At 42.3% G+C, this 21,350-nt stretch overlaps 3 protein-coding genes across 6 annotated transcripts in view; 1 reads left to right on the plus strand and 2 right to left on the minus strand.

Annotated features, from left to right (window-relative positions):
• slc35f3b (solute carrier family 35 member F3b) overlaps positions 1–3,252 on the plus strand; it is a 54,216-nt gene extending 50,964 nt beyond the window's left edge. For all 3 annotated transcript variants that reach the window (XM_035992301.1, XM_031303031.2, XM_031303039.2), the window contains 3 exons: positions 162–354; positions 503–592; positions 899–3,252. In XM_035992301.1, coding sequence (XP_035848194.1) covers positions 162–354; positions 503–592; positions 899–1,140 — 525 coding nt within the window. In that variant the 3' untranslated portion in view covers positions 1,141–3,252. The remainder of the gene's footprint in view (positions 1–161; positions 355–502; positions 593–898) is intronic.
• Positions 3,253–3,715: 463 nt separating this feature from the next.
• LOC116050901 (probable G-protein coupled receptor No9) lies at positions 3,716–5,349 on the minus strand. Its single transcript, XM_031301126.2, has one exon. The coding sequence runs from the start codon at positions 4,981–4,983 to the stop codon at positions 3,916–3,918; it is 1,068 nt and encodes a 355-aa protein (XP_031156986.1). The 5' UTR covers positions 4,984–5,349; the 3' UTR covers positions 3,716–3,915.
• A 2,301-nt stretch (positions 5,350–7,650) lies between these two features.
• On the minus strand, positions 7,651–21,183 carry tarbp1 (TAR (HIV-1) RNA binding protein 1). Of its 2 annotated transcripts, none has more exons than XM_035992299.1 (29): positions 20,116–21,183; positions 19,928–20,025; positions 19,564–19,633; positions 19,276–19,424; positions 19,103–19,155; positions 18,897–18,994; positions 18,659–18,794; positions 18,474–18,570; positions 17,788–17,877; positions 17,514–17,661; positions 17,158–17,424; positions 16,276–16,373; positions 16,030–16,188; positions 15,722–15,951; positions 15,371–15,614; positions 15,019–15,207; positions 14,715–14,905; positions 14,560–14,631; positions 14,313–14,433; positions 13,611–13,721; positions 13,317–13,466; positions 13,136–13,222; positions 12,832–13,037; positions 12,658–12,739; positions 12,393–12,564; positions 12,107–12,292; positions 11,280–11,404; positions 10,464–10,600; positions 7,651–8,351 (listed from the first exon to the last, which is right to left on the minus strand). In XM_035992299.1, the coding sequence occupies exons 1-29, from the start codon at positions 21,053–21,055 to the stop codon at positions 8,168–8,170; spliced, it is 4,890 nt and encodes a 1,629-aa protein (XP_035848192.1). In that variant the 5' UTR covers positions 21,056–21,183; the 3' UTR covers positions 7,651–8,167. The 2 variants fall into 2 exon arrangements, with proteins under 2 accessions (XP_035848192.1, XP_031158930.1); XM_031303070.2 differs by having other exon boundaries at positions 19,276–19,430.
• Between the last annotated feature and the right edge of the window lie 167 nt (positions 21,184–21,350).

A 21,350-nucleotide genomic window follows, 5' to 3' on the forward strand; every position in this document is an offset into this window, starting at 1 on the left:
CTCCTCTGCCCCCCACTGCTCTAATGTGATAAACAGACAGCAGGGACCCTGTGCCAGAAACGTGGCCGGTACTTGGCAGGTGCATGCCTCTGCAATATCCCTCTGCTCCTCAAGGGGGCAGACTTTGTGCATTCATGACTCTCCCCCCTGTCTGTCCTCAGGTGCTCTTCAAGATGGTCCTGGGCAGTGCCAAATTTGGAGAGGCTGCACTCTTTCTGAGCATTGTTGGAAGCGCCAACTTCTTTTTCCTTAGCTTTGTTCCGGTCATCCTGTATTTTTCACATGTGGAGTACATCGGCTCACTTGGAGACATCCCCTGGGCCTACATCTGTGGGGTTGCAGGCCTGCAGTTTGGTACGGAAAGATGACTTATGGAGCAATGTTGTGCCTAAATCTGATAATGCAATTATTAAGCAACCCATGAATATCATTTTGGAAGTTTTGTGGTTTCACACCCTCATTTTGTAGTCTGCTGCTGATCTGATTGTGCTTCTTCCCACAGCTTTCAATGTCCTGGTGAACTTCGGCATTGCGATAACATACCCAACATTCATCTCCATTGGCATTGTCCTAAGTGTCCCTGTAAATGCCAGTAAGTCTCTTGGCTTTCCTCCCAAACCTAACTTTTTCAATCTGGCCACCATTTAATATTTGATGGCATTAAAATCCCCCCAAAAGTTATCATCTATATTTGATGAATATAATTTAAATTTCAAATTGGTTTTCTTCTCATTGTATAATTTGATGTTTTCTGTGACAAACAAATTAACCATAGTGAATAACATTCCACTATGCATATTTAATATTTACATTAATCCTATCAATTCTTGTTTGTTTGGCACAATATTTGCAAATTCCTTCATATGGTTCATACTAATGCCTCCTCCTAATTTTACAGTGGTGGACCTCTACACATGTGAAATCAATTTCAACACAGTGCGCCTCATTGCTGTGTTCATCATTTTCCTGGGTTTCCTCATGCTGCTGTTACCGGAGGACTGGGACCAGTGCATCATCCAGCTCAGTGCAAAGCTGCGCAAACGTGACGAGCCAGCAGAGGGCAGTGGAGAGGTGGGCGCCACCACAGGGCTCAACTGGAGAGGGAGAGCCAGGACCTCCATGTCAACATTTGCACATTGATTCCATGAAATATCACCATGCAAACATACACACAGAGAGAGACACAGGGAGGGAGACACGTTACCACCTCGATGTCAGCACATTTGACCTGCCCTCTCTTTCACGAAGCTCCCTGGATGAAAAAAGTATTTTAGACTGCCCTCTTATCAGTAACATTTTGGTCAAGATGGGAGATGCAGGAGGCACAAATTGTGTATCATTCATTTGGCGTCCATTCCACTTAGAAATGATCAGAGTTGGTGCATGGACATGGACAATATCAATTGTAACCCCTCTTACCCAAAAGATTATCACGTGTAGCTGATGGAGTCACGTAATAATTTTGTTGTACCTCCTTATCATTCCATGGATTCACTACATCCTTGCGCCTGGGAAGACTTGCCAACTTGCCTGATATTTTTCAGTTTTGAGAAGAAAAAAGCAGGCCTATCACCATGTGGACTTGCTGTCTTTAACATGTACACATTTACACACCTTTGAGATCCAAAGAAGAATGCCTAAAATGCTGAATGCCTGAAAACAAAGGGAGCCCACAGTGGTGTCCCTCAGGTGTAAACATAAATGACAAAAACCAGCCTTTCATGCATTGTACATACTGTAGCTGTGTCTCACATTGTGCATGTCCTGGAACTGTGGACCCAATAGGCTAATCTGGTGTGAAGGGACCTGTCTGGACACCCGACGATCAATCTAGAGATGAAGACGCTTTTCACAACACCTCTCTTTGTTAACTCTGAGAGAAGAGGTCAGGTCCTTTTTGACCACACTGATTGGCCCCCTGTGGTTATGAGCTTTCCTGGGGCTAAACTCCCACTCTACTCAAAGCTGACACCCATTGCTCTGGCCCACAGTTAAGTCACGAGAGATCCAGTATCTCTATTTCATACGTTTTCAATGCATGAAATGGTTCAAGTGCTTTCAGTCCATTCATAAAGCACTTGCCTCACATTTTCTGTTGCCGAGATACTGGCAGCAAACAATATTGGTAATACATGAATTTGCAGGACATGTATTGTCATTCAAATAATATAAAATGTTTTGTTTTTTTTAACTGTCCATAAGCTGTTTAAACTATTAACCGGTCAATTTTCACAATTAATGTTTCAGGTATACCAATCTTTGGATGGACTAAAAGCACTAACATAACAGCTTATAAAAAGACTTCATGGAAACTTGGAACTACCCCTTTAATAACGTTCATCAACCTAGCTATATCACTGAGCCTCCCTTTGAATTCCTATCACATTTAACTTTTTAGACTTAATATCCACACAAACTAATCTTTGGCAATTATGACTTACATTTGTTTTCCTGGAGAAAATATCAGACAGTAGATGAAAATTGTCTCACTGTGGATTGAGGAGACGTGAGCTGACACATTAGAATGGTTCCCATTTGTCCACCTCGGCTCTTTGTCAAAAAAAAGAAAATGTCTTAGTGTATCTGTTTCCATCAATCACATTTCTGAGGCAAGTTAACAACTTAGATGAACCTGAGAGCGACTGAGGCACACGCCTTGTAAAGCGACTGGTGGAAACTCTGCCTTGTTGTGAATGTATGAACATCACTTGACCACACATGCTCGCTACGTGCCATCTGTATTTTACAGTGCCACTACAGACTGCTTCAGAGACACTCTTTAATACTACTGGATCCTTCTTGTTCTCACCTGACCGACGTTTTTTGGAACTAACTCTTGACGCATCGTACAGGACTTTTTTTTATATTTTTGCATTTGGTTTCTGTCTAACTTCAAGGGCACAGTGAGTGAAATCTGCAGGACGAGCATGCACATGTACTGTATGAGCAGATACAGCTGAAGTCCACTTCACTGCCTTTTCTTTGTTTTGCAATAGAGTACATTAGCACTGTTTCCCATTGTCATGCTCTATGACAATAAATTATAATATTGTATTCCTCTGGAATTATTGCTAGACATAAATGTAAACCTTTGTAAGGAATGATGATTTTTACACTGAGATGCAACATATGATTATCACATTTGAGGAAGAAATATTTAGAGCGTGAATAAATGATGGGTTTATTAGATCTTCTGTTGGGTGTCTTCAAGTGTAATCACATGTACTATATAAAAGATTTCTTTTCAATACATTTCCTTGTCCAAGTTTGTTTTTTCCTCAGGGTTGTAGTTCTGTGCTTCACTATCACTGATCTCAGCTAGAGCTAAAACAATTAGTCGATGCATCGATGGGTATAAATTAATCTGCAGCTATTTTGATAATCTTTTCAGTCATATTTCAAGCAAAAATGCAAACATTTGTTGGTGTCAGTTTCTCAGATGTGAGGCTTTGCAGCTTTTCTTGTTTTTATATGATACTTTGTAGAATATTTTGGGGTTTTGGAACATGGGACAGACAACACAAGGTATTTGAATATGTCTTATATGAACATATGAAATGATTGATTAATGTATTTGTTGATAGACAGAAAAATTATTTCATCATTCAAGTCTTTATTTTTTGCAAATATGCCACAAAAATCACTTATTCTAGTTTCTCAAATGTGAATATTTGCTGGTCTTCTTTAATATTAAAGTAAATATATTTGGGTTTATGAGTTATGACAAAACAAGCACAGTAAATATGCCAACCTGGGCTTTGGGAAATTGTGATGGACATTTTTTTTATTACTTTCTGACATTGTATTGCCCAAATGATTAATCAATTAACTGAGAAAACAATCAACAGCTTAATCAATAACAAAAACAACTGTTAGTCCTATAAGAAGTATTCTGCAACATCTGCAGATATCAGACTAACAAACATCATGCTCTACTCTGACTGTAATCTGTCCGTAGAAGAAAGTGGCCTGATGATCCTGAGTCAGAGCAGAGAAAGGTAACCTGCTGCCCTCTTGCGGCCGAGAGGGCACCTGCAGGCAGTCCACTCTCCCTTCACCACCAGCATCTTGCCACATGGAGCACGATGGGAAAGTATTTTCATGGTGACACACTTTGCAAAGATGCTCCCTAGAGTGATGTTTGAAGTCAGTGCTAACAGTAAAAATGGAGGAGGAATACTTGGAGGCATCACAGATTGAACTCTCAGAGGAAGGTGGACCAGGGTGGCTGGTGGTCAGAGTGCAGGGGCCGCTGCTCCTGCATTCATGTCCCTCTGCCCTGAAACCCCTTTCCCTGCCCACCAGACTCCCCAGACGAGCTCTTATTTTTTGCCTCAGTCCCTGAAGAGCACCCTGGAAACGTTTGCTAAGTAGAGCATACAGCAGTGGATTGATGTCAGAGTTCAGCAACACCAGCCAGTATGAAAAGGTAACAGCAGAGGGTGGGACGAGCCTGGATTGGCCTGAGATTGCAGTTTCTGTTGCCTGAACCAGGGCAACGCCTATGTAAGGTGTCCAGCAGAGGAAGAAGGCCGAGATGACCAGGAAAAGACGCAGCACTCCATGATGGTTATGGTGCTGCAGCGATGGCTGGGAGGTGCTCTGAGCCAGGAAGGAGAACAAACGTCTGGATGCAGGGTTATTCTGCTCTGTCGCAGAATCAGGGAGAGCAGGGCTGATGTAATTCCCCTCTTCTGTACTGACCTCAGACACAAACTGTCCACTTACATGATAAATCAGTGTCGAGGGGCTGTGGAGGCTCCCACAGTGCTGGTGAGATGAATCACCACGGGCGAAGCTTAGATTCCTGCTGCGCTGTACAGAGTCCTCCAATGTATGAATCCTCCTGGCATGGCTGCGGGCCACCTTGACGATGTTCACGTAGCAAAAGAGGATGACCACTGCCGGTATGAGGTAGGAGAGGGCAGCCATGAAAGTCGTGTAGCTGGGACTGCTGGCCCAGTTGACAGCACAGCTGTACATGGGAACCACATAGCTGACAGAGCTCCAGCCCAGCAGGGGAGGACAACTGGTGACCAGGGCCTGCAGCCAGATCCACAGGACCACAGCGCAGGTCCTCCACAGGGTGCAGCGGGAGCTGTAACGCAGGCAGTCCACGATGGAGTGGTAGCGGTCGAGGGCGATAGCTGCCAATGTCAGTACAGAAGCTGTACAGTAAACAGAGGAGGTGTAGCCCACGTACAGACAGAGGTCCTGTCAGACAGGAGAAAGACAGTATGTCATCACATGTACACTCACTCCAAGGGAAATAGGTGCTATCAGCTTCGGATCATGTTAGACACTAATGCTGTAGTCTACATCGAAGACGGTTCATTTACGGGGTTGTTCCGGTGCCACCAGAAGTTCCGCCGTCTTTCTTTGAGTTAACTTTAAACTGCGGTCGCATCTGAGCAACGTTACAGGCTGAAAATGGTGAGCTTTAAGGCAAATTTGGATTGTGCAACAAGGTAGGCCTGCTTGTATCGTTTGGGGAGTGATTGTAAAGATTTACAAAGAATATGTTTATGGCATTTACTCTCCAACAGGGACGTTTTGGGACCGATTGGCTGGGATTTGCTATGGACAAAATACACAAGGCAATACACTGGTAGGAGGAAATTGCATTTAACCATGTATCCAGCTAATTTAAATAGCTCACGTTACTGTATTGTGTGAACAGTTCACTTTATCGAATATTGTATGTGACATTTTCTTTTGCGGGGTGCAAATGTTCCACCAAAACAAGTTCCTTCCAGAGACTATTTTGCAGAGCCTCCGGAGCTTGGCGCCGCCGAAGACGACTGTGATTGGTTTAATGAAATGCAAACAATCCCTGACCGTTTATTCTCCTATTCAGGAGTGTTGTGTGGCCAGACCTTCCTCCACAGCGCTGTGGAGATAGGTCTGGCAATGCGAGACTACTACTGCTGTGTTGTTGCATGACTGTAAAGCATTTTATAGTACTAGACAGTGATGACGTACAGTACAATCCACCCATCCATGGTTCATGATGGACAAAGCAACAAATGGCATCACTCCAACGCCCACCAGGAGGTCACTGATGGCCAGGTTCATAATCAGCACTGACGCCACGGAGTGGAAAGTCTTGGTTGCAGCCACAATAACAATGACAAGAATATTACCTACACAGAAACACAACACGCATACAAACAAAGAAACACAATGACACAGAAGTCAGGCTAGTTGGATTCTAGACCACACAAACATCTTTTCCATCTGTAACCCAGCAATAGAGACAAAAATCCAAACACTAGTAAACCAGTGATTTAATAACTGAATTCAGAAAATCTAAATAGTTCTGAATATCAAGGAAACAAGCAAAAAAAAAAGTTTTCATCTTGCTTTACAGCACTGCAGAATGCTGAGCCCATGATAGTTAACTGAGCAGCAAGTACCCTTTGTTTCAAATGTCAACAAAGTCAATAATAAAAGGTCATGATCATCTTTCTAATTATGCATCAAGCCTGCAGTCATAAATGTTAGCAAGTCATTAATAAAGTGAAATGGGTATAACTTTTGTAGTTTCAAATGTCAAATAAGTCTTTGATGAAAATGTTTTTACAACATTTCAGCAATAAATACATATTGATTCCAGAAGCTCTGCAGTTCTTTTCCAGAAGGTCAGAAGTCAATGTTGCATTGCGTCTTTTTGATTAAAGAGCTAATAAAAAAAGACACTGCAAATGCCATGCTGGAGGATAAACACCAGTCAAAGGGATATTTCACAACTTGACAACCCAAAAATCCCTTTATAGCAAGACTGATCTTTAGATCATTAGTAAATGGTTTATTAACCACTTGAAAAACAATAACAATTTATAAAGGGTGCCTTATTAGAACTTTGGCCAAGATCCCATGAACTACCAAAATACAATTATTGCTTGCCAAATTACATCTGAAATGATGCAAGATATGAAGAATTTTCCATTTGTGCAGCTGTGAAAATGGAGTCGGTCACTGTGTTATTCGTGTAATATCATTAAGGCACTGAACAAGAAAGTATAATGTTGATTTTATGTGCTTTTGCTTAACAGTATGGATCCAAGATGAAACTTTAAGCGGGACATTGTGTTTAAATAAGTAGAACATAACAGAAATTAGAACAAGTCAGACATTTTGTTGATGCTTTAAAAAATAAATAAAATGGCAGCAGTTTAATTGTGTACCTGTCACAGCACCCAAACACATCAGCACCATGAGGATCTCCAGGAGCAGCTGCGTCTGCCTGGACACGCCGAGCCCCGCGCCCTTCAGCGAGCTCGCGTTGGCCGATGCTGCCTGCAGGGACACCGACCGGGAGCCATCCAGGTCATCCATGTCCCACCCAAAAACAACTGCTATCCTCACATGATGAGCCACGTACAAGCGTGGCTTGACGGAAAAATAAATGAGTGTTATCAAATGTACTCCATCTGCTCCCCCTCTGGTCGGACGGTCTCCAGGTGAACCAAGTCATTTACTCTTTTGAGGAGGGAGGAGGAAGCTCAACACCTGATGTACCTTATTTAACCCCTTCAGTGCTCCCTATTGATGCAATCTCTAACCACAATAAATGAAGAAAAAAAAACATGTATATAAAATAGAAAATAATGTCAAAGTTTTATTTATTCAACTGCATAAAAAACAGTTAGTTTAAAATTACAAACTGCAATAAAAACATTTAGAACATAGACAATTATGCCGTAAGATATGCAGCATTTATACATTATGTAAAATAGTTTCCTGGGTATGGACATTATAGTCCAGTCCTGGTGCCATGAGGGAAAAAAACTAATTGCTCACATAAACAAGACACTTCCTCCTCAAAGGGGAAGATTTCCATTAATGCTTCTGCTCTGCCAACACAGAGATTGCCTCCATTAATATAAAAGCATGCCCAGTGGTATATTTAGATGTAATAACCAGAGCCCATCTCTATTCATGACTCTAATTAAAGCACAAGAGCAGCACTGATGACTGCTGACCACATCAAAACCTAAAAGAACAGAGTCCTATCTAGACAGAACATGAAAATCCTTAAGGTCCTGGCGTTAACTGTATGGAGCGTCTTCATGTTCCCCAAGAGGCTTTTTAACACTTGCTGCACTTAACTCAACATTTGGAGGTCAGATGTCACCGTCATAGGGCTGCACTGCTGGTTCCTTCTTCAGTTTTCAGGTTTTGAGTTGACCTTTCTTGAGCCAGAGGTGAGATGTTGCCGTGTATATTCCCAAATCAGCAGGGCAGCGCTTACGTGCACGTTTAGTGAACGGGTGACCCCTTGTTGAGGGATCTCCACACACACATCAAACATTTGGAGTAAATTGGCAGGGATACCTTCTCGTTCGTTGCTGTAAGAAGGAAAAGAGACAAAGAAACAGGAAATGGGATATTTCATGTTTGGTGCCAGTATTTTTGTAATTAAGCCACTAAGAGCTAGGTTTTTAGGTGCTGATATTCAATATCTTTAAAGGAATACTTACACACATTTTGGAAATATGCTAATTTGCTTTCTTGCCTAGATTTAGATGAGAACATTAATACCACTCTCCTCACATAGGCCTAGAGCTAGAGCCAGCAGCTGGTTAACTTGTCTTTGTTTATCTTTGTTTTGGTTTAAACAAAAAGATATAACGTGTTAATTATTCAGCGTTAGAGGTGATGGTAGACACATTTTGTTATCTTTGGACAGGGCTAGCTGTTTCCCCCTATTTCCAGTCTTTATGCTAAGCTAAGCTAACCAGCTGCCGGCTCTAGCTACATATTTAACATACAGACATGAGAGTGCGGTATTGATATTGTTATTCTACAATTACCAAGAGAACGAATAAGATGATTTTCCAAAAATATTATTATACATATTATTATTATTTCTTTAAATTTGACAATTTTCATGACTACTATGGAAATAATTCAGTGTTTACCTCAAACTTTTATTCTTGAGGAAAGAGAATTTACAAGGACATAAAAACTCCCACTGAAATCCAGACTAACCTCTTTTTAATAACAGAGATGGGATACGATACAGTGCTTTGTAAATTATTCTACAGAAGCAATAACTAAAAATGTATTAAATATCTCAAGAAAATAAATTCCACCACAGGGTTTACATGTGCAACCTATGAGCAATAACTGTTGCAACTTAATGTTTATTGTTAGAGGTGTTAAGCACTTTGAATTTTAATTTGAGTTACTGATTTTAATACGTTTAAGGAGATACATAAATGCATCATTCCTTATTTGATATAAATTGTTGATTAAAAGGTTACATTGAGTAATACTACATTACCCATAACGCAGTGCGGGTTATAATAACCCCATGATATCTGGTATATAACATCACCAGATCATCGGTTTTCTCAGTCTGATCTCTGATGTGTATCATATACCACCATAATCCACTTACTCCTATTGTGCCTGGATGTTGTTAATTTCAGCTTTCATCTGGCGTAATGGTGATATCAAATTTATTTACTTTAAGAACCCTTAGCATGAGCAGCCAAATTAATCGTTCATCATTTTTACAATTATGAGGAATGAGCTTTTCATACAGATGACGCATGAGCTCAAGTCCAAGAGCAATTCAAACTGTAATCAACTGAGTATATACTGCGATCCAGCAATATGGGCCATTCAAAGCAAACATAAAGAGGTAATGAGTTTGGCGTTCAATGAGTCTACACAGAGGGGTGCCACACAGTAAGAAAGCCTGATTTGATGAGCCACATTTATGGTGAGTGCAACTGGGTGAGATAATAGCGACCTGATGAGAGATTAGACCTGGGCCATGATGTGCTGGGGGAGAGCACAGCTGTGTGAGAACTCAAGATTCAAATCAAACATGCAGGGTGTTTAAGCTAACAGCACAGCTCACACCTCTGTGACTGAAAAGGGTAAAACAAAAACAGATACATAGTAATCTCTCTCCCCCCCCCCTACCTGCGAGACCAGCTGCACTACTGCAGTACACAATTAGTGGGGAGAGTGAATCATGCTACTGGCGCAAACTGCGCAAGCTTGGAATTACATATTTACTTCTGAGTAGCTACAAATAAAGCTGCCTTACAAAGGGTTTATTAAAGCTATTTTTTTGTGTCCTGACTGACGAAAGCCACAGGGCAGCATCACAACTCAAACTACTCTCGACGAAGGTTAAAGTGTTTCTGCTGTTGTCATCACACTGCTTGTATTGGTTTGTATAATTTTTCAATTTCCTGTGTTCTCCTCCTTAGGGAGACCCAATTACAGTCCAGCATGTCCCGACAGGTACACCATGGAGAGGAGAGGCGCAGGTCCCGCGGGGAAACACACTTAACCAGTGAGATAACATTAAATAGCCTCGTCAGCTCACACCTTTATCTATGTGTGAGTCACAAGGGCAAGGGAAGACAGACGCATGCATGCATTTTATGAACAACTGGTTGTGTGTAGGTTACCACATTAATGGAAAAATGCTGTCATACCCCAGAAGTAGCAGGGTCTTCTCAGGGAACTGGTAGTCCTGGAGGCTCTGACTGTTGGCCGTCTGCTCCACTCCAACAATACAGTACCCTTCACTCTTCTTTACCTGCAGGAAGTCAGTGAGCTCCATTGGCTTCACCTGATGGACAGATACAGTTTATAATCTTAGAGATGACGTAAATGAACTTTAACAAGGATTCAAACTATTCAAGCAATCAAGGTGAAAGAAAACAGTCAGTATACATTTTAAAAGGGTGGACGGTAATGGATCGGCAATGTGTTTTGAGACTTTTTCACCTATGTGGAAATCTACTACAGCATTGTAAAATTATCAAAAGCAGATGTGTTCACTTTTTCTGCTCCATACAGCTGACGAAAAGACGCTCCAGATTTGGAGCGACACCAGGGTATCAGCAGGTTTCAGACAGTCAAATCTAAGATGACCTCAGACATTTTATTGTTTCCCTTGAGTTTAAATTGAAGATTTAGATACATTTTTTGAGTTTTGGTTTACTGCCTTTTCCATCTCGGCAGTTACTAGAGCCAGAAATCCCAAAAAGAAGGAGCTTGGGTGGATGGAGCATTCAACAGCATCCACCACTTTTAAATGAGACTGAAGACTGCTCCCAAACATGCACCTCTTTAAACATTAATGCGTCAAAATTTTTACAGAAAATGATATAGCTGTTGCACCATATATTTATTTATTTATATTTATTACAGTCACGCACGCACACACGCAGGTCACTAGCCCACTGGAGAAAGAGTAGACATCATGATCACTAGAGTGAAAGGTGAGATTGTTTTATGCACTTTACCTCTAACAGAGGAAGCCAGAGTTCAGACGAGACACTCAGGGACTGAAAGTGTTTGTCATTGACGTGGCGAAGGCTGTCCAGAACCAGAGTGCTGGCACCAAAGATCTCACAGGTCCTGCACAGACCTAGAGCAACAACAAACAAACACTTGAGGACAAAGCCTAAATGTGATTCTATCTAAATATCAACTTTGAATTGCCACGCTATCAACCTGTGGTTAAAAAGAAGGCTCCCTGACATCTAAAAAGGGAGAAAAGGATCTTAACCTTTCTTTTCTTTTTTTTATTAAATAATTTGTGGCAGTGATGACTCACCAAAAATGGCTACCAGTCCACCATCATGGGCACAGACAGACCGATATAAAAAGCTACACCTGTAATGGCAATTTGGCCATTGGCAAAAAGTAATACATTTACAGAACGGCCAAGCTAATGTTCTTGTTTACGTCACCCAGTATCAATATTGGTTTTGAAAATGGGTCTTTTTTATCTATAAACAAATTCGGATTGATTCAGCCCCTTATCATCTGAGACAAAAGCATTGGAGTACACTTGCAGAGAACACAAAATAGGAGCGTCTGTGATTAAATCTGGGCATTCCCTGTCTAAACTCTGATAAGGGGGCTCAAGTGATTGGTTTTAGCAGCAGCTTTGTTTGAACTCTTTGCCCAGATCATCATTGTGAAACCAAACAAAAGCCTGTCATGTTAGTTCTTCAAAATATTACACAAATCAAGGAGAAATTTGCTGACATTTTACATCATTTCCAGACAAATAAGAAGTATGATAAAAATGTGAAGTAATGTAATTTGTCGTGCTGCTCCTGACCTCCTAGATTGGTGGGCTTGTCTATAAGTGAGGCTACCACCAGCAGGGCACCATGCTGTTTGCCCAGCCGAGCAGCCCTCTGTTGTGGAACAAGCTGAAGTTCAGGCTCCTGCTCCTGGATCCCCAACCTCCAGGGAGTAATCTTCTTCTGCACCTCGGCCCAGCGCTCCTCTTTATTCTGCTCGCCTGGGAGATAACAACAACACAACCACTCAAATCACAGATGAGGTAAGATTAGGGTATATGTATCAAGTAGTCCTGCTGCCTGTGAGAGGTGCGACTATACCTTTGTCTTGCTGAATCCAGTCTCCAGGCTGGAGCTGTCTCAGGTCAGGAGCAGGATTTCTCAAAGGAAAAGATGGACTTTCAGAGAAACACAACAGTTTCTCAAACTTCGAGGGTGGAATCCATTCCTCATCAGCCAACTCTGACAGACTGGGGAATGTATAGAATATGGTCTGGGAAAGCAAAACAAAGATAGAAAACAAGTTAGTACACTGTGTTACTGTATTTTAGGGGGCTCCATCTGTTTAGCAGAAATACTAGCAAACCTCAGCACTGTAATCCCTGATAGGATGAAAGGCGCCAAAAAAGAAGTGCTCCTGAATCCTTGTCCAGTTCTTGTTGGCATTTCTAAATGGTGAGACAGCAAACGCATACTCAAATAAACACATTAGCACACCACCACAACGTTTTTGCAACTGCGGTAGCTGTCCTGCTCTCACCCGGTGTTCTGCATGGCCTCAGCCTGGTTCAGACAGGCCTTGATCACAGTGGACAGCCCTCCGAAACCCTCGGCCCCTTCCTCTGCCCGGACCCCAGCCAAGCTCCACACCCTCTTCAGGGCCAGTAATGCATATAGGCGCACGCTGAAGTTATGGTTGAAACACCACTGCAGGATGATGTCCAGCGCTTTACGCAAATGCACATCCTTAAACACACAGGGAGAGAGATTTTGTAGATACAGAGAGGTGATGCAAGAAGAATGATGTGTGTGTGTGAGTGAAGAAAAAACATCAAAGGCTTTACCTTATCCTTAAGATTAGGAACGATGACATTGAAATGTACCAGGACTGACAGGAAGGTGCAGATGCTTGTCTTGGTCTTTTCGTGATCCTGTACAGATAACACAGAAATTGGTCAATAATGTAACTATTTCACTCATAATACAACATGTTCTGGTAGGTAGGTCTCCAGAGTGGGAGCTCACCCTGTTGAAGCAGGCCCAAAAGCTGTCCATGTGTTGTGGATAGTGTATGAGGATCAGAATCATCATCCACTCGATCAGGTACTTGACTGAGGCATGGTTACTGCAGAATCCAGCTTCAAACACACAGTTAAGCACAGTGGCGACAAACTCCTGCCACACACACACACACACACACACACACACACACACACACACACACACACACACACACACACACACACACACACAGTTACTTTCTGAGTGGTTATTTCCTGATTTCCTGTGTGATTGCAAGTGTGAGTGTAATTGTCTTACCTCTCTGATTTTGGGCAGCAACAGCAGCAGTGTTTGCCATACTCTGTTTTTGACACGATGCTGCAGGGAGTTGCTATAGTAACGCACTTTTGACTTTGATATGTCATTATCCTGGAGAGAATGAGGTGGAAGGAGATTATGGAAAATGGTGTTAAGTGTTGTTAAATTAGCTCTTACTGTAACTTATTATCTTAATGGAAAAAATGCCACGTCCAATTCAAAATATCATACAGCAAAACAGGTATTTGTTGCCATACATAAACACAGTGCAAACTAATTATATATTGTTGGGGATCAAAACATTAAAGGAGGGGTTGAGATGTTTTTTAGGTTGCAATATGAAATGGCATGATCAACATATTTGCAAACTATTCTCAGATGAAAACAAAAAACAAGATAGACAGGAAACAAATGCTTAAAACTGACCTTAGGGCTTGGAGAATAACTGAGTGCTCTTGGTTATTGTCTTTTAGTGGAATTATGTCATGATAACAACATATTTTTGGGATTTTGCTTTAAAAAACTGTGTTCAAATGAATGAATTCAAGTGAAGTAAAAAATTACATTTCCTTGGGTTATGTTTTGTTTAAAGAGTTGAACATACATTACATTATGGGTGATGTTGCATTGTATTTGGGATATGTTGGGAAAAATACGAATACATCATTTTGTATCACACAACCCAAACTAGTCAAAACCTACCTTTTTCAACAAAGCCATAACTAGTTCCTCTATTAGTCTTTCATGCTGCAGATTAGAGGGATCCAGGCGGCTAAGAAAGGCCAGTACACATGTGCGGGGCAACTGGTCATCCCTGTTATCACTGGGAAATAAAAGCAGTAGTTTATGTGTGAAATCATATGCACAACAAGAGAGACCTCTAGTGGTACTATTTCAAATCACAGCCATAAAGGAAGAACGTTGCCACAAAAAGAGAACTGCAGCTCACCTTGTAACTGCAACATTGGCAGCACACTCTTCACCAAGTTGCTCCACATATGTTTGGACATCCTGGATGAGCCTTTGAAAAAGAGTAAGATACAACAATTAAAATAGCCAGAGAAACAATTAAAGAAATCAGAAAACTGCTGTTAAGAGAGTTACCGTTGATCTCTCCTGAACACTGGTCCATAGACACAAGCCTCAGTGAGTATGTTGATGTGGCTGAAAACACTAGAAAACATGGTGTCGCCGCTGCCTCGGTCTGTTGGCAGCCACGTTTGACAGCAGTGTGGAAGCAGTACGCCAAACACTCCGCTCTTTGACTGAGACAGCTCCATCAGCTCAGTGGCAATCTAAAAAAAACAATCCCACCACATAGTATATACATGTATAGATTATAGAACATGTTGAAAGTGCAAACCACAATAATCCTTCCTTTCCAAGTCAACCAGCCTGATTTAATCACCAGTTTCAAGGTGGCCAGAAGTGTTGGAGCAGAACTATCTGTCAGCTCCAGCAGTTCACGGTGGAAGGCCATGGAGATGAAGCCTTTCAGGGACGGCCAGAAGTCATGGGCGTTAGTGCTCAGCCCCCGCACCAGCTCCCAGCTCAGAGTCACAGCCTCGGCACACAAGGCCTCCTCATGAAGTAGTAACTTTTGGGATCAAAACATCACCAAACCACACTCATTAAGAAACACACTTTACCAGATAGTACCTCAGTTTTTGTGAGAAATTCTATTATATCTGCAAGGAACTCCTCGTTATACCGTTGTTACACCAATTGCTTAAATTTGACCGAAATTGACTGAAACTCACTTGTGGCAGCACTGTCTCCATAAAGGTGAGCACAGGCAGCACCAGATCACTGGGCAGCAGAGCCAGGGCCTCCACACTGCAGCTCAGAGCAGTCTTGAGAGTCTCAGGCGCTATGGAAATCTCGACAGACTCAGGAATCCCAACAGCCTTAATCAGGGAGCTCAGACAAATCCACTGGTCCCGCATAAAATTGGCAGCGATGCGTCCCCAGTCCTGTAGCAGACGACCCTGCACTCCTACGTCACTAAAGAAAACAAAAAAAAAGTTGTACCATATCATGCCAGGCAGGTGTTTTTTTATTCATCATATATTCTAAGGCTTATTGAGTACTCTAAGCAGATTTTCACTGACCATGAACCGTCTCCTGTCTGTGGTTTTTGCAGGCGTTTATTGAAGTTTCCCAGAGAGGACTGACTTTGGGAGGAAGATGAGACTGGATTGTAGAAGAAGTCATTCACTGCTTTCAGAACAGAAATGGTCTCTGATTGCATGTCAATCCCTTTCTGCTCCACGAGACCACATACCGTAGCCAGGGATGCCATAGCAACCGTTCTAGCCACCTGGTTTGCCACAGAGTGGATCTGGCAATGGAAAAACAATCAGTGTGAAACAATCAAGCAACCAAACTGATGTATAAAATTCCTGTCTGAGCTTTGTACCTGCTGGCTTGGTTCTTGCAGGACCTTGAGGCTGTGCCTGATGAGTTTAGGGAAATAGGTCTGCTGAATTTTACTGTGGTGCTGTGGTGTAGAACTGTACGTGACCACCAGCTGTCTCAGGACACACAGATACAGCTCTGCCCGCTCCACATCGAACAGCTGTAAAGGAAACAGCACGTCGGAGCTAGCCACGAGGGGAATCTAGTATGCTAATTTAAGTGATGGTGACTTGCTTGACTTGTTTACCTCTTGCAGCTCCCCAAGTAGCTGCCTCAAGATAAACTCCTGGATTGGATCAACAAGTTTAAAAATTAGCCTCTCCATGGCAACCATCACGGTGTTCACTGTGAAAAGCAGTGAGTGAGAAGAGTTGAACGTCACACAATCCTGAGCCACTTAATATATGAACAATGACAGGAAATACTATAAGCACACTGCTACAAGAAGTAGTTTTACTTTTTTATGTTTGAATATTAGTGCCTAAAGTTCCCTTATAATGTTAGCAGAATTAATGGCAAAAATCAAAATTTCTGAGGGCCAAGATCTGTTCTCACGACAACATTATAATTGAATAATTTCTTGATGAGAATTTCTGGAAGCTAGCTTGACCAAATGATGTTATGAAGGTCTTGAAGCTAAAACTGCAAACTACTTATTGTACTGTTGTAGACTGAATAAAAAAGTAGAGATTAAATCATATTTATTATTTATTATATTCATTAGAGGGTACTCTGTAAAATCTCAGTCTAAGATGCAAGAGAAATATGACATCAACGAACAAGAATCGTTCAATTCCTGAAATGTTGTTCCTGAGTAGTTTTGTAAAATATCAGACAACACAGATACTTTTCCATGGGTGAAAAATATATCACTTACCACTTTGTAAGATAACCATTAAACAAATTGAGGGTGATGTTTACAAGGATTGTCTCCAATAGCGCACTAATCGAAAAGTAGTTGGGAGGAGAGGTACTGTATAAATAATAATAATAATAATAATAATAATAACAATAAATAACAATTTGTTATTTGTTGTATGAACGCACTTATCCGTCTACTGAACATACTGCATATGCATGAGGGTGGACTTGACAGTGAAACAATTGAATCAGTATTGTCAATACAGACCTTGCTCCTCTCCAACATGCTGGCAGCTTGGTGTTCCTCCAAGCTGGAACAGTCGGAGCACGAGCTGCAAGCTCTTGTCGCTCTTACGCAGAGGCAAGTAGATATTGGTGCTGACTCGGCTCAGGGTGTCCAGCAGCGGAGACAGTAACGACTCCAGAGAGTTATCGATCTCTGCCCCGAGTTGATTCCTCTCCATGTCCACACACAGCAGAATGGCCCTGGCCAACTTGTCGGCTTCTCTGGAGTCAGGCAACCTCTCAGTGTGACCTGAGGAACACGGAAACTAACTTAAACCAACGTATCTTGTCTACAGATTGAATCACTCACTTTATCTACGACCGTCTCTTCAGACTTACCTGTGCTAGCTGGGACTCGGAGATAGGCGTGCATCTCGCCTTGAACATAGCCTCTTACAGTTTCTTCCTTTATGGCAGCACCAGTGCAATCTCCATCCATAATCCTGGGCTTGAAACGGCCTTCATTGTCCAACAGCCAGACACACAACTGCAGCAATGTCACAAATATGTAGGGTAGCAATTAGTCCATCGTACAACGTCCCTGATGTCTCATTTTACCACGTTAGGTTGAATGTTCCTTTTAAATCTTCCAAATGTCTCTAATACAGCATACCTGATTCCAAATATGCGTCCCTCTACACAGTGACTCATCTGCACGAAAATGCATCAGGAAACTAAAAACATCATCGAGGGTCACTGTGCTCTGAAACGAGATATTTCAATTATGCAGCTCACTAACTTTAAAGCTGTGTATGAAAGCACGGGGGTTGGACAAAATAACAGAAACACCTTATGATGCAGCACAAGAACCCTGATCTGAGTTCAGTGTTTTTTGTTGAGGCTGTCAGAGGTATTAATTTAACTTTATACTTTTGATGCTGTAGTTCAAAATATCCCACTAAATGTTAATTAAGTGCCATTTCTGGTAAAGATGACTGTGTAACCACTGATCCTCTTTGCCACAGCACATTGCATTTGTTTGTCATTTGATAAATTACTTCAAAGTCAAAATTGTTATTAATTGATTTTTTGTTAATCAATATTAATTAACTGTTAAAACATTAATTTATACGGTACTATTGCATCAGCACCTCTGTGGTCAGAACTAGACCCTCACCACCATTGACCAAAATAAACTAGTATATTCACTTAAAACAATAACATGCTTGGTACTTTTAACAGTCAAAGGAAAAAAAACATAATGAGGTTTGATCAAAATGCTGTAGAATATAGCTGTCATATAGTAATGTGTTTCAGTTATTTTAGCATTATGTCAAAGGTACACCAATTGCATCTTACCACTTCTGTGAGACAGAGGACACTATTTAGCAGGAAGCACTGAGCAGCGCCCCTCAGCAGGACTTGATGAGTGATCATGGTGCAGCGCAGCACCTCCCTGTAAAACACAGCAGACAAAATGAGCTTCCATACCAAGCATAACAAGCTACAACACAGCCTGTCTAACTGTAACCATGATTAGGTACCTGAGAGCAGTGAGCCCATCGATCCCCAGCAGAGGGTTCGGGGGGAGTTTGGATAGAGCCTGGGAGAAGAAGAGAAGGGGTGCCGCACACCAGTGCTTAGAGCACAGCTGCTGAATCATCTGCAGCAACATACGGCCTACAAAGCAAACACAATGTTTAGAGTGACAGGCATTTAACCATGAGAAGTGAGTCAGAGCTTTGCTTAAATGTATTATCTGCGGCTTCTGTTTTTCTGTACCTCTATGCTCTGATGGTAGGCTGCTGAAGAAGGTGCTCATGAAGACTTGGAGTTTAGCCCCGAGCTCAGGACAATCTCCTACACTCTGCCCAACTGACCTACATGTGGACAGAAGGTGGGTTAATGAGGCCTGGTGCATAACTACTTAATAACATAGTAATTCCTGTTTTTATTTACTGGCTTGGTGTTTTGATTTTAAACCTCACTTGTGGAAGAGCGAAGTTTCAGACAGAACATCCATAAAAGGACCAACGATGAACTGAGGAGCAAAGCAACAGAAGAGGAAACTTCAATGCACAATGTTACATTTAAATAATTTCAGTAAAATTGAATGAATAACCCTAAAGTCACATTGAACAAATTGGGTCTGAGCCTGTACCTCAGAAAAGGCCAAAGCAAAGGCTGGCTGCTGGAGGACATGCAGCTCGAGCAGATGACACACTCCCTCTCTCATTAAGGATTTATTCTCACTGTGGAACATCCGCTGGTACACACACAGCAGCCAGGAGGGGTGGAAGAAGCCTTGATCTGAAGCTGAACAAAACATTTGCAATTTTAACAACAGCTGGATCACTATATCTGACCTACACCAAAACAAAACCAGAAATGTTTAAAAAAAAATAATAATTCAAAAGCAACTTCCTAATTTGCCTAGTTCTATCGTTACCTTGACTGTCATTCACTGTTGTTTGGATCAACGTGTCTATTCGGTTTAGAACTGGCCGGACGACATGAATCTGCAAAAGAAAAAGAGACAATCCATATTACAAAACCAGTGTTTCCCATACATAGACTTTACTTGGGCGCATTCTTTCTAAATTATCGGTTAATGTAATGTAGTCATTGTTTTCAAAAAATAGTTCATAAACTTTCATTTGACTAGTTTATTACTGAACCCAGCCATCACACGCTGCGCTGTCACATCCTGTGCCACCCACCACCACAAGTAAATTCTCAACCTGTGGGAAACACTGAAAGCTGTATCATGATGCCCAACTCTGAACTGACAGTGAACATGTGGGGTTTTCTACCTGGTTTTCCTCCAGGGTCTCCATCACCAGCGCGTAATCCTCCCAGAACTCTCTAAGTAACTTGCTCCTGTTAGAGGCCCATTTGAACAAGATGTCATCTGCAACAATTAAAAAAAAAAAGAGTGAGAAAACAAACCACACAACACCAGTGAACATAAAGTTGTGACAGTGTCAACAAATCTGAGCACCTTCTTCTGATGATGAGAGAGGACAGTCCACCCCCTCCTCCTCTGATAGGGCCACGCACATTTTCAGCAGGTACAACGCCCTTTTACGAGACACGCTGTCTCTGTGCGTCAGTCCATCCTGAACCATCCTCCAGAACTGGAGGGACAGACGAGGGTCGGGCTCACAGGAGGAGGAGGTAGAGGAGGAAGAAGAAGAGAAGGGGAGGCTGTGAGGTTTCAGCAAGTGGTCTGATAGGGCGGTCAAACACAGCAGTGCCCGGTCTGTGACCACAGGTGTGCGGTCAGTGGAGTGCCAGATGCACAGATCATCCAGGATCAACTTGAGGATGCTTGTTAACCTCGCACCGCTGCAGCAGTTCAGGACAGTTAAGAGAAGCCTGACTGTGATTTTAGAGACCAATGCATCAGGGAGTGTTTTGATGCAGGACAAGGCAGCTGACAGGGTGGTAAGTGTGAGCTGTTCATCCAGAGACGGTAGAAGAGCAGCCATGACTTCACTAGCAACCTCCACACTGAGTCGTCCCGGAGCAGGCCCCTCCTCCTCTAACAGCTGGAGCGACGGCAGGACAGACAGTGCTACTCGCCCCGGCACAGCCTCGTCACATAGCGGGACACAGACACTCACAAGTCTGCAGGCAGCAGCGGTACTCTCCCTGCACCGCATGCCTTCATCGGCTTCTGCTGATATTCTGGAGAGAAGAGGTAGAGACTGGGTCAAAATCACCGAGTCGATTTTATCTTTAATACATTTTCTTTTCGCAGCTGAAAACAGAGTCGTGTCCGAGTCAGCCAAAAGTGGTCCGAGTCCTTCAATGAAAGCTGTCAGCGCCTCCACTCGCTCCGTCCCCGGCCATGAATCACTCGGCCAGGTTAGAGACTCAAACAAAAGGTCGTAGTCAGGAGAGCTGGACAAGACCGCGTTAATTAAAACGGAATACATCGTAGAGAGCTGCTACACTGCCAGGAACAAGCAAGCTAAATATACCCCGCAACCGGCTCTTTTCACCACTTCCATAAGCAGCAACACGTTTTTCCAAACCGAATGTAAACTTCCGCAAACGTAATCTGTCAAACTCTCGCGAGAGGTGTGAGTGACAGTAAAGGCATAACAAAACTTGCAACCTAAAACGTTATTTAACCCTAATCTTTGCCATAATCCCAAGATTAAACCTACAGGAGACGTCACGCCCAATTTTAACTTAAATCACAGAAGATTTTCGTTTTTGTGATAATCA

Source organism: Sander lucioperca, chromosome 15 (assembly GCF_008315115.2).
Source record: "Sander lucioperca isolate FBNREF2018 chromosome 15, SLUC_FBN_1.2, whole genome shotgun sequence".
Taxonomy (NCBI): Eukaryota; Metazoa; Chordata; class Actinopteri; order Perciformes; family Percidae; genus Sander; species Sander lucioperca.

Coding starts and splice junctions, on each gene's coding strand:
- LOC116050901 (XM_031301126.2), bottom strand. CDS start 4,983: ATGTACAGCTGTGCTGTCAACTGGGCCAGCAGTCCCAGCTACACGACT.
- tarbp1 (XM_031303070.2), bottom strand. CDS start 21,055: ATGTATTCCGTTTTAATTAACGCGGTCTTGTCCAGCTCTCCTGACTAC. Junction 16,189..16,275: donor TACTTGGGGAGCTGCAAGAG/GTAAACAAGTCA, acceptor TTTCCTTTACAG/CTGTTCGATGTGGAGCGGGC. Junction 14,906..15,018: donor TTCTGGCCACCTTGAAACTG/GTGATTAAATCA, acceptor TGTTTTTTTTAG/ATTGCCACTGAGCTGATGGA.